General features: G+C 43.8%; 1 protein-coding gene across 1 annotated transcript; it reads right to left on the reverse strand.

Moving 5' to 3' along the window:
• Positions 1-468: 468 nt before the first annotated feature.
• Positions 469-8,102, reverse strand: MKKS (McKusick-Kaufman syndrome). Its single transcript, XM_033142860.1, has 4 exons — positions 7,102-8,102; positions 4,561-4,736; positions 3,800-3,910; positions 469-1,836 (listed from the first exon to the last, which is right to left on the reverse strand). Exons 1-4 carry the CDS (start codon positions 8,093-8,095, stop codon positions 1,396-1,398), a joined length of 1,722 nt encoding a protein of 573 aa, XP_032998751.1. The 5' UTR covers positions 8,096-8,102; the 3' UTR covers positions 469-1,395.
• Between the last annotated feature and the right edge of the window lie 4,270 nt (positions 8,103-12,372).

Here is a 12,372-nt window from a genome sequence, read left to right on the forward strand (position 1 = left end):
TTTAATTCTAGACTAAACAAAATAAAATAAAAAATTCCTTCCAGTAGCACCTTAGAGACCAACTAAGTTTATTCTTGGTATGAGCTTTCGTGTGCATGCACACTTCTTCAGATACACTGAAACAGAAGTCACCAGACCCTTAAATATAGTGAGGGAGTGGGGAGGGGTATTAATTAATTAATATTAATTAATTCTAGACTTTACAACTGCAGCCTTCAACTAGTGAATCGTGTTTTCGAAATCTAGGTTTCGGGTATGGTGATAATTATCTGAGGAAATTAACATAATATATGGGATTACTACTTCAGATGCCATCTTCAACCATACAGCATTACTGAATTCAAAATGGCTAATTTAAAAGCCTATAAGGAACACACACACACACACACACAAAAAAAATTTATTCTTAATTTCTAGTAAGGAAACCATCCGTATTGGCCTCCAAAGAAATTGATAACAGCAGCAACCAGAAGAGATGTCATTTTATTGACAAAATATAGCCATCAAACATAAACAACATCAGGAAAAGCTAGATGTTTGCATCATGAATTAGGCCTGAAAAGAGATTTGGAGCCGTGTACAAAACTCCAGCTCCACTTGCTCAACATAACTCCATGCCCTTGACGGAAATTCCTTTCTCTCCTGTTCCCTGCAGCCCACCATGTGTGGGACCCTCCAGAGCAGATTGGGAGGGGTGCACACAGAAGGGGGAGGAGAGGAAGTGGAGGTCCTATTGCGCCCGTTAAATTATGCATAGTTGGATACCGCCTTTTGCGTCTTTCGACAATTTTAGCAGAATCGAAGCATCCCCTTACTAATATTGGCTTTATAGATTCACCCGATGTTTCGAGGTGCCTTGCGATACAGGAATTCTACAGCTGACATTGCATGCGACATACGGTTCATTTCGTAACCTGCTTTTAATACATGACTAACCCATCGGATGTTTTTAAGCTGTTATTTTATCAGCCAAGTAAGGTAACCAACCTCCATTAACTGCCACCGTTGCAACGCTGCATTCTGGCCCATCAGTCTGTAATACTTCCCAGAGAAAGGTTTTATTACAATGTATTTATTAAATAAGGATTTATTTATTTTTTCAAAAGGAAAAAATACGTGTTTTGATTTGTTCCAATTTTTGCAGCCGTCTGTTCCCATTTTTTAAAGCAACCACCCCAAGCATGGAGGCAGGGATCCAAAGGAGATCTTGCGCATGTGCAAAGAGCCTTCAGGTGTGCGGGAGGAGCTGATGTGCTTTTCCTACTGCAGCTCCTTGTGCAAAGTCGACTGCTTCCTCCAGACAGGTTTTTCGGTGGGTGCAAGGAGATGGGATGGGATGGGGGGGCACTTAATGCCAGCACACATATGGAACACAGAAACGCTCGCAAACGAAACCTAATTACGATCTTCCACGATATAGGACAGATCTAAAAGCAGACTGGCCATCTCGACGGCGACTTGTAGGCCATTCCTTTTCGCCGCAAAGCAGTCCAGAACGGGATTGTCGGTGGAGGTTACGGAAGACTCGCCAACACAACTTTGCGGGGGGAAAGGACAAGAGCGGCACTGCAGAATCTTCCAATCGAGGCCTTGCTGAGGGTCACAAAGGCCACAGCCGCACCTCTGAACTACGTCACACCAATCGGACCCACTAGGAACATCAGGTGGGACACTCCAAAAATGTCCCCATTTCGTATCGGTGAGAACGCCGCCGCCGTCATGCTCTAGGCAGCGAGACACAGATTCTAGCGAGCCGCAAAAGGAATCGGCCACCAACTGGAACTCTGCCCAGGAGCAGCACAAATTTTCCAAGGTGCTGCATGTCACAGCGCAACTCTAAAAATAGGAAGGGGGTGGGGTTAAGAATACTATTGTTACTCCATGGTCTAGCATGCTATGATTAAGATATAAAACAAAGATATTCAACGTGCAGAGCAATCCTATGCGTTGTTTCCTTAAGAGGCAAGTCTCGCTGTATTATTCCCAGGAAACTGAGCAGAGGATTACAGCCTCTGCATAGGGTTAGAGCCAGAGAAAGCAAAGCAACAATAGCATTATTTTTAGAATGCAAGTGTCTTAAATTAATATTTTGCCTGGAAAACAATGTTAATTACAATTCCACTCACTTTTATTTATTAGTAAATGTCACTGGGGTGGTTCCAGACTTAGTCATATTCAAAGTAAATCAATGGGAACGAAGTCCGTCATGAATGAGTTTAATGATTATTTATTCTTCCTCTTTCTGTACTATTTTAAATTCACAATAAAAAAATAGTCACAAGGACTGACAAAAGTACTCTTATTTTAATAGGTTTACTCAAGAGTATGATTAAGTCTGGATCCAAACTATTAAGGACTGTGTACTCAGCAGCAGGAGACTCAGGTGATTTGCAATCTAACAGAACTACCTTCACCATTGGGAATGGCCACCGGGACCATATAACCCTGGTCCTAAAGGACCTTCATTGGCTCCCAGTGCATTTCCAAGCAAAATTCAAAGTGTTAGTGCTGACCTTTAAAGCTCTAAGCGGCCTCGGCCCAGTATACCTGAAGGAGCGTCTCCACCCCCATCATTCAGCCCAGACACTGAGGTCCTCCTCTGAGGGTCTTCTGGTGGTTCCCTCACTGCGAGAAGCGAAGTTACAGGGAACCAGGCAGATGGCCTTCTCGGTAGTGACGCCCTCCCTGTGGAATGCCCTCCCATCAGATCTCAAGGAAATAAAGAACTATCTGACTTTTAGAAGACATCTGAAGGCAGCCCTGTATCGGGAAGTTTTGAATGTTTGATGGTATGTTTCAATATATGCTGTGAGCTGCCCAGAGTGGTTGGGGAAACCCAGCCAGATGGGCAGGATAATAATAATAATAATAATAATAATAATAATAATAATAATAATAATAATAACAACAACAACAACAACAACAACAACAACAACAACTCAGGGTTCATTCTGCAATATTATTATTAATGATGATAATAATACAAGTAATTGATTAATTTTATTATTCAGACACTACACTACACATCAGATAAGTGATGAAGAAACATCTCGTCTTTATGAAGGCAAAATCATTCCACACAGTTTCAATTTACAGCAGGAAAAGAATTTTTCAAACAGCCATTTACGTAATACCGAAGAATGAACAAAACAGATAGGACAGTAAATGAGGCTGAGGCCTTTCACTAGACTGCGCTGATCGGATAAGATTTTAAGAAGTGCTTGTGCGTTTACTTTTTTTTTTTTAAAGAGCAATACAGGCAGGAGGAAGATATGGCTCAGACTACTCAGTAACACACGGATATCTGTGTTGCTTTGTAGTCCAGTCATGCTCATCGGAGAAGATATCTGCAAGGTGGGGGAGACCCTGCTTTTTTCTCTTGTCATTTTCCAGACCAAAAATTACCTTCCCAAGCAGGGCAGAGGTGGAAGATAGGGGGAAGTTGTATACCTTCCTCTCCCCTGCCTCTGAACGGGGGTGAAAAGAACATGGGAAGGTTTTTGTGCTGGAGTTTTCTCTGTGTGGGAGGCAATTTTGAACTGACAAGGGAATAAAGAAGGAAGGAGCGAGCATCTTCCTTCGCTTTACCCTTCCTGGCAGCCCGCCCATGCTGTTTTGGATTTAAACAACATCATCAGCAGCAACAAAATCCCCAAACCGTACAGGGTTTTAAGAATCGCAGACGTTTAGAGCCTCGGTAAGGTGTTTCACCTCCGCCAATAAACCAATAACCCTCAATGCTCTGAGCGGATTTAAGTGCATTAAACAGCTTTAAAAAGCCACGCGGATCTCAGCATACCTTGTGCCTTATGTAGGAGGACAAATGAGTTTCTGTACAGCCGCCACCTAACAGTACCCAGGGGTTGGAGACAGTTAATTGCAAAACATGCTCCGCCGTTTGACAAGCCAGCTAGGAAAGAAGCAAAGGACCTGTTGTTATTTACTTTATAAGCCGAGGGAGAAAAATCCAGGTGAAATAAATGAAATGGTTTTAAAGTGGAGATCTCCTTATGCAACCCATCTCAAACAAAAAGCCATGCGCTCATTGTGTTTGCATCCACCACATTCCCTCAAGGAGCTCTGTGTAGCAGGCATAAGGCATATCCCATTCTGTCCACAACAACCTTCCATATTTTATATTTTTATGGGCTTATAGCCGCAATAAATTTGAATTTGAATTTGAACCTTGTGAGCTGATTGAGCCTGCGAAGTCCTGACTCGCTCGCGTCACCCGGATACCTTCACAGCTAAGCAGAGACTTGAACCCAAGACCAACCACAACCGGGAGGCAACACATTACGGAAGGCTGATTTAGGCGAAAAGTCTTGCTCAGCTGCAGCTGATTTTGCTACCTATGCAAATTTGCTCAAGAGACCCCAATCGTAAACGCAATGTTGTGACTCCCGAGAGCATAAGGCCATTACTGCTCGAAAACGGCCTCCTTTGTTATCGTAAGCACTGGTGGACTGGAAGATTCCCCCAAACTTTTAATGATGCGCCCCCTCGAATGCTTCTCCAAGAATAGGCATTGCAGCCGATATTTAAAGAGGTCACACCTACCCTCAGCTCCTCCCATGCAGTTTCGTTCCTGCTACAGAGCACCAAGCTGCAGACAACCGGGTCGTCAGGGATCAGATGCAAGAACCGCTTTGACGCAAACGACTCGGCCCGCAAGTCCTTCAGGCGGCCGTAGCAAGCAGGGGCCAGAAATTGCAAAGACGGCATTGGCTGAGCACCTGTTCAAACGAGAGGAAGTGACGGCATGGGCATTATCTCACAAATATTGCGCGTAGCACTGCATGGAACCCAAGTGAATTGAGCAAGTTTCATAGGCAAAAGTATGAACGGGCCTTTTCTGCAGTGGCACCCTGTTTGGAGAATGCTCTCCCCGGGTAGGTTTGGCTGGCGCCTTCATTAGACACCTTGAGGCGCCGGGCAAAAACTTATTTCAAAATGTAAGGGTTGGCTCATATCATATTGTATATGGTTCTCTTAATTCTTATTCTTCTTCCCCTGGGTTCCAGCCCAGGGATGAGGAACTTCAGGCCGGGGGAATGTGGCCCCCCGCCTCTCTTATCTGGCCCTCAGGAATTTACCATAGAGGTCATGCCCCCTTCCGCCTCACTCTCCCCAGGCCACCCCCCTCATTTGTCCTGCTTGGAGCCCTCCTTCAGTGTTTTTGCCTAGCTGGGATACGTTTCTCTTCCCTCTTGGTTTTAATGCATCTAAGTGGGGTTTATTGTCTGGGGTGTTTTTTTTTGTCTGGTTGTAAGTTGCTTTGAGTCGCCCTGGGCTAAAGCGACTTAAAAAGTGAAGAGTTAGAGGAGAAATGAAGCAGAAAACTTTAGGCGAATGGAAAATATTTAAAGAATACATAAGAATATACTGTAATAATAAGGCCATATTAGCAGAACTAGAGTGATACTTGTAATTAAATAAATATTGGATACTACTGAAGATAAATGAATGAGAAATAAAGATCAAAACTGTGCAGATAAATAATGATGTACAGTGGTGCCTCGCTAGACGAAAATAATTCGTTCTGCGAGTATTTTCGCCTAGCGATTTTTTCGTCTAGCGAAGCACCAATGCAAACAGCGGTTTTCGCTAGACGGAAAAAAAAATCGTCTTGCGAGGCAGCCCCATTGACTTTTTCGTCTTGCGGGGCAGCTTCCGCTAGACGAATGCCATTCGTCTAGCGAGTTTTTCGTCTAGCGAGGCATTCGTCTAGCGGGGCACCACTGTAATGAAAGTACATTAAGAAAGATTGGAAGACTTGTATGTGAGAAGTTTGGTTACGTAAACCAATTTTAACCTTTTTTTTCTTTTTCTTTGTATTGTTGAGACTGTAAATATTTTTTAATATGTGTAACTAAAATCAATAAAGATTAATTTAAAAATTTATCATAATAAAAAATAATAAATCCTTGAATTCCAGTAAGGGCTCTTGCTTGCCTGCATGGAAAAGGAGTTTTTAGAAACTAGCCTGCTGTACGAAAGGTAACATACACATTAGTTCCTCTGCCCACAAGTTTGCCCAGAGAGGGCTGGGCCGAAAAATGTTGCCGTCAGTTATATGCACCACCACGTGCCCTCTTAAGGGGCTAGTGTCTAGACCAGTGGTTCCCAACTTTTTTTTGGCCAGGCCCTAGCTAAGCATCTCTAAAATCCTGATGCCCGCCCGTGATATATAATTCTTATTCAAAAAGTGAACTCCTTTTCATGTGGAGGAAGCCTAAAAGGCCCTTACCTTGGCCTAAACAAGCTTCCGGTCTAGACCTAGGTTTGCTACGTCTGTGAAAACTACCCCGCTGCCGAGTTCAGGTACAAAAGGGAAATGGGAGCATGCAAGCAAGTTCTCTCAGAGGCTGAACGCCTGCTCACCTTTGATAGCCTAGCCAAATTCTACAAAAACTGGGTTGCATCATCACTGTTTATTCTTATTGCCGTCTACTAAATTTACAGGTGAAACTCGAAAAATTAGAGTATCGCGGAAAGGTTCATTTCTTTCAGTAATTCAACTTAAAAGGTGAAACTAATACATGAGGTAGACTCATGACATGCAAAGCGAGATATGTCAAGCCTTAATTTGTTATAATTGTGATTATTATGGCGTACAGCTGATGAGAGCCCCAAATTAACAATTTAAACTTTGGGGTTTTCATCAGCTGTATGCCATAATCATCACAATTATGACAAATAAAGGCTTGACATATCTTGCTTTGCATGTCATGAGTCTCTCTCATATATTAAACTCCAGTAGCTAATGAAAACATAAATGGACTTTTCCATGATATTCTAATTTTTTGAGTTTTGAGTATACACCGTTGTAGTTGGGCTGCATCAGCAGAGCCAATGAAGAGCCATGTGCACCATTAGCTACATGCCATATAATTGAATGGTGCACCCTCATTAACAAACCAACACATGGGGATGGAATGCAATGCATCGGAGGAATTGTCACGAGCAAGAATTCTGCTTATAGCATTACTCTTCCCCGAGATGCACATCATGAACCTCTCAAGATCGAAAACTCCTTTTAAAAAGTCTTTATTTTGGCATTTTCACATGCTTAGAAAAGAACAAAAACCTGCTTGTTACCTGTCATTTGCTTCAGCGGCTCCATCACTGCCACCCCAACTCTTTCTACAGCCAGAACACGTTTCTCCCTCAGGTACTGCTTCAAGGCTGGGTGGATAACTTTTTGGCACACCACAAGGCTCACACCATCGTCTACCATTTGCCTGCCTAAATTAAGCAACTGGCCTAAGACTTCTTCTTCCAGAAACACTCTTCGGTGAACAAAGATGGTTCCTTCTCCCGTGTCGGACAAGTCTCCTGACAGGGACAGAGAGAAAAGCGCCATCTTGATTGCGCACGAAGGAGCTGTTCTGATGGGAAGCTCTGTGGTCAGATTCAAGTCGGGTGTTTCAATCAGAAGTCCAGGGTAGACCGCAGAATCCATAGCTCTCCTATCTTTCACAGGTATATAAAGACATTTCCCGAACGCAACGCTGGTCTCCGTGTTTTGTGGGCTGATGGTCAGCACAAAGGCCTTCAGCACCAGAGTGCTGATATGATCCGCCTCGCTCCTGCTAAGCATGCAGGCACGTTTGCTGGTCAGCACACTGCGCACCAAACCGAGAGGGATCTTGGAGCTGCCGAAATCCACCGGCACTCTACAGCCGCATGCTTCGGATGAGAGGTAGTCGATGCACAGGCTCAAAAGGTGCTGGCAGATTTTAATGGAAGTGAACGGAGCAACATCCAAGGCTCGGATTTTTTCAAGCAGGCTGCAGCAGAGAATGGCCGTGAATAAGCCGCAGTCGCCGAAACGCGAGAGGTGGCTCTGCACGGAGGCTGTCAGAAGTTTGAGCACCGGGTGGGTGATGCAGAGGCCAGCGAGCAACGCAGATGACTGCGATGTGGTGCGGACATATCCTCCCGTACCATTGTGGAGCTGTTTAAACCTACCTGTGGGGCCATAGCAAGACTTGACAATTTCACTGAACACAGACAGAATGCAGCTAATGGCTTCCTTAGTCAAAGGTTCGCTGGTGCACAACGAGGGCTTTTTAGCATCGAGGCGAGACATTTTTCTCCTCCCCCCCCCCCCAGGTAAGATTCCAGTCAGGACTTACTACACCCTGTATAGTTGTCTCTTCTTCTCGGTACTTATGGAAATGTTAAAAAGGAAAAGAAGAAAAAGAAAAAAGGATATGCTTCCGTTTCCACAAAGCACATTTAATCAACTATGGAGTCAATGACAAAACAAATGCACACTTGCTATGCTAGCTACCAATGTGATGGTGCAGAGATTGCTTCATTAGTCAAGACCCTTTGATTTAATTTCCAAGCCTGATTTAGCAGAGGACTTTGCGGCTCGTTGAATGAAATAGGTCCCAAGATGGACACCGACAAATGACAGTCCAGCCACAAGGAGCCAGTTTTTCCGAATCCAGCTGATCTTCTTCATCTCTTTTGTTCACGGCCCAAAACTCAAATGAACAAAGTGAAGTGTACCTACAGTTTTAGAAAAAGAGACGGGTGGTGAATGAGGCTGTCATTAGAGGCACAGTTACATATTTGTTGTAGATACAATATATTTCAATGAGACTTGTGGGCAAACAGCAGGCCAGCTCAGCAGAATATGTGATTATAGCATAATGTGCATTCAAACTGGTTAAAAGGCCCTCACAAGTCCTTCCCTGTATAATCAGTTACGCAAGCACAATGCAAAAATCCCGTGTTCTTTTAAAATGCTGGGAGGGAGAAACAGTAACCAAAGTAACCAGCCAAGGAAACACCCTAATTTGTATGGCTTCATTTCACCTATATTTTGGTGTACGAAGCAGAAATGTGACTGAAATAATCACACATTTTCTCAGCTCACATTTTAGCAAGACAATTCACGCCAAACACATCACTCCGCTTATCTTTTTAACACTGCTTGGGCTCATTTAAAGTCCTATCATAAATTTGACAGGAGGCACATCATGTGATCTGGTATCCAATAACTCTGGCTGCACGAGCAAGGTGTGTGAAATATTGGAAACATCCTGTTTATGCTAGGGAACTGCTAAAAAAAACCCCAAAAACTAGTGTGAATCCTTAGACACAACATATCCCAGCGACAAGATGTTAGGGGGCACAGCTGAATGGTACTGTATAGACTTTAACTGTCTTTTCAGGAGCCTGATAGGTCATTTTCATTTTCTTTTAAATGAAACAGAAAGCCTCTTGACCTCTTGAATTTGAGGGGAATTATCAGTTAAATACAGAGCTCGAAGAGGAAACTAGGAAAAGCGGAATTCTTCACTGTGTTGCATCCCTTCTTGGCCAACCAATTCTTTGTCTGCTCCCATATCCTACCCACATTGCTCTCCAACAGGTGCCCCATGAGTCCTTGGCAATAAAATTCTAAATTGGGGGGGGGGGGGAGAGCCAGAAGAAAGGAAGCCACAATCCACAACTTCCCACTATAGCCGAAACCCACACAGCCAACCTTCAGACCAAGAACCAACATCAGAATGCAACAGTAGACTGTGCAATGCAGCAGATGGTTCCAGAAATCAACCCATGCGCCCAAGTAGTACTGCCAGCATGGCCACAAAGTTCGGACAATGCAACCCCTGCCTATGTTAAATGTATGTTTATGAGCCCATTCTTCATCACAACCAATCTCGGAGCATGACACAATTATGGGAGTCCACAGGAGGAGAGGAAGAGGGCAATGGGATCTTATAAGCCTCAGCTTTCAGCTTTCTTGTTGGAAAAAGTTTTTTTTTATTGCATTTGCAGAGATATGAGGCAAAACACACATGCAATATTCTCATATTGCCAGCTCCCCCTTTTAGTGTTCGACTCTCTATTCCAGGCATAGGCAAATTTGGCCGTCCAGATGTTTTGGGACTACGACTCCCATCATCCCTAGCTAACAGGACCAGTGGTCAGGGATGATGGAAGTTGTATTCCCAAAACATCTGGAGGGCCAAGTTTGCCTATGCCTGCTCTATTCTCATCCCCATCCCAATTCCTGCAGATATTATTACAATGCAATTAAAAGAAATACAATTGAAGAGCCTAATGAAGATCTACAGATTTAAAACCAAGCCCTAAGACAATGTTTTAAGACACACTTGTGCATAAAGGCTGCATTTACGTTGATGTGCTATAATGTGCCGGTATAAATTAGCCGAAACAGCTGGAAGGACTGCACTTATATTTGAAAATATTGATGGCAAACCTCTTTCCCCCCCTATGTTTAAAGAAACAACTTTTTTATTTTTATTTTTATTAAAAAACAACCTTCAGTAATAATTATTGAAGCTTGCAGACAGGCGGGTTCAGAAAAATTAGGTTAGGCATGTGCTTCTATGCATTATGCATGGAGAACAGTCTTTGCAGCAGCTCTGCAAAGGCAGCTGATGAACCGCAGCTGGGATGCTTCACATTCATTACAGATCTGATCAGTGCCCGCATCACGTTTTGCCACCCTGTATGAAAATGTAAACTGATGAAAAATGTCACAGCGGATGAATTCAAGCAACCAGGAAAGCACATGTAAAAAAAGATAAACAGGCGGTGGTGGTGTTGGGGGAATGGCTGCACCTTAAGTTTAAAGCAGGAAATCCCGTATTCAGACATACCCCCTACAACCAAGATGAAATAAAAGCAAAAATGAAAGCTGGGATTCTTAAAGAACCCAGTTGCCCACCGCTGATTTAAGTGTCGCTAATCCCGGTGCATTTTCCTGGGTCACGCAGCTGCCTGGTTTTCAGTTAGCAGGAAGAAAAATCAAACCAGGTTTTTATTGGGTATTTTCCGTGAAAACGATTTTAGTCACGGAGCTGTACACAACGACGACGTGACTTAGCATTTATAGACGGCTGTCGGGTTTTCAAAGCGCGTCACATTTCTGCTCTTTACAACAACCCTGCAAGGTAGGGCCTGTGTAATTCTCTCAAGCCCCGGGGAGAACGCCTTTCCTAGGAAAACTTAGTGAGCTCAGGGCAGAGGTTAAATCTCAACCAAGGACTTCCCGGTTTGTAACTCAGCCTCGTAGTAACTACAGGGTATGCTATTACGGGAAGTGGAGCAGATTTGCTTCCAAATATGCTTTCTAAACCCACCTCTCTTATTGACTGACTTTCAGAGATTGCTAGCGTAAAATCTGTGCCTGTCCTTGACAGGCAGAGGCAAGGACTGGGTATTATGGACCACTGCTGTTCTGGGCACGGGAAGAGGCTCTGGATTGTAGAGCTGCAGGAAAAGGGAACAATTTCTACAATTCTGATGCAATACAATATTCTCTTTTATTTGCATTCCCTTAATGGTTTTGTTCTTGCTGCAGCAGGAACTTACCTTTCGATTTTTCTGCAGCACCGTAATTGGCTATTTTCCTTTAATTTTGCTGTCCTGTTGCAGTACGTATGTCACAAGGCCGGGGTCAGGGACAGTGTCCTCACTCTTTGGCTGGAACACAGGATTGGATTTGATGTTATACCAGCCCCAGTGTATCAACACAAGGCTAGGTACCATAACAATCAAAACTCTGTAGTTCTTCCAAATGCTTTTAATGCCCATAGCGTGTCTGGCTGCTACCTACGTAAAGAATAGGAAAATTTGAATAACGTTCTACTAAACACAACTTAAACACACATGCACCCTCATACCCCAACAGTAATAATTGTGCAATCAAGCAAAGACTGACTGAACATTTGCATTTGAGTAGCATGATCCTGATGATATTTTCTCAAAAATAAGCCCCACAAATTTAAGGAATACAGCCGTACTTTGGTTGTCGAACGGAATCCGTTCCGGAAGTCCGTTCGACTTCCGAAAACATTCGACAACCAAGACGTGGCTTCCGATTGGCTGCAGGAGCTTCCTGCACGCAATCGGAAGCCGCGTTGGACGTTCGGCTTCCAGGTTTGCAGCATTCAGGAGCCAAAAGGTTAGACTCTGAAGGCGTTCAGCTTCCAAGGTACGACTGTACTTGCTTCCAAGGACATGCCATCTAGCTGTTTTCTTATAGCAATTTTATTTCCAATTCATGTTTGGATAAAACCTGTGCTCTTTCGCCCACAATTCCCTCCCTATTTCCACAGGGATGTCTCCCCCTATGTTCTGTGCTCATTAAATAATGAAATCCATAACTACAGTGGTGCCCCGCAAGACGAAAATAATTCGTTCTATGAATTTTTTCGTATTGCGGTTTTTTCGTCTAGCGAAGCGGCAATGACAGCCGCGCTCCGCTAAACGGGGGGGGGGGGACGAAAATTTTCCGTCTTGCGAAGCAGCCCCATAGACTTTTTCGTCTTGCGGGGCATTCGTCTAGTGGGGCACCACTGTACTTACAGTACAAGATCA

This window comes from Lacerta agilis, chromosome 3 (assembly GCF_009819535.1).
Source record: "Lacerta agilis isolate rLacAgi1 chromosome 3, rLacAgi1.pri, whole genome shotgun sequence".
NCBI classification, from domain to species: Eukaryota; Metazoa; Chordata; class Lepidosauria; order Squamata; family Lacertidae; genus Lacerta; species Lacerta agilis.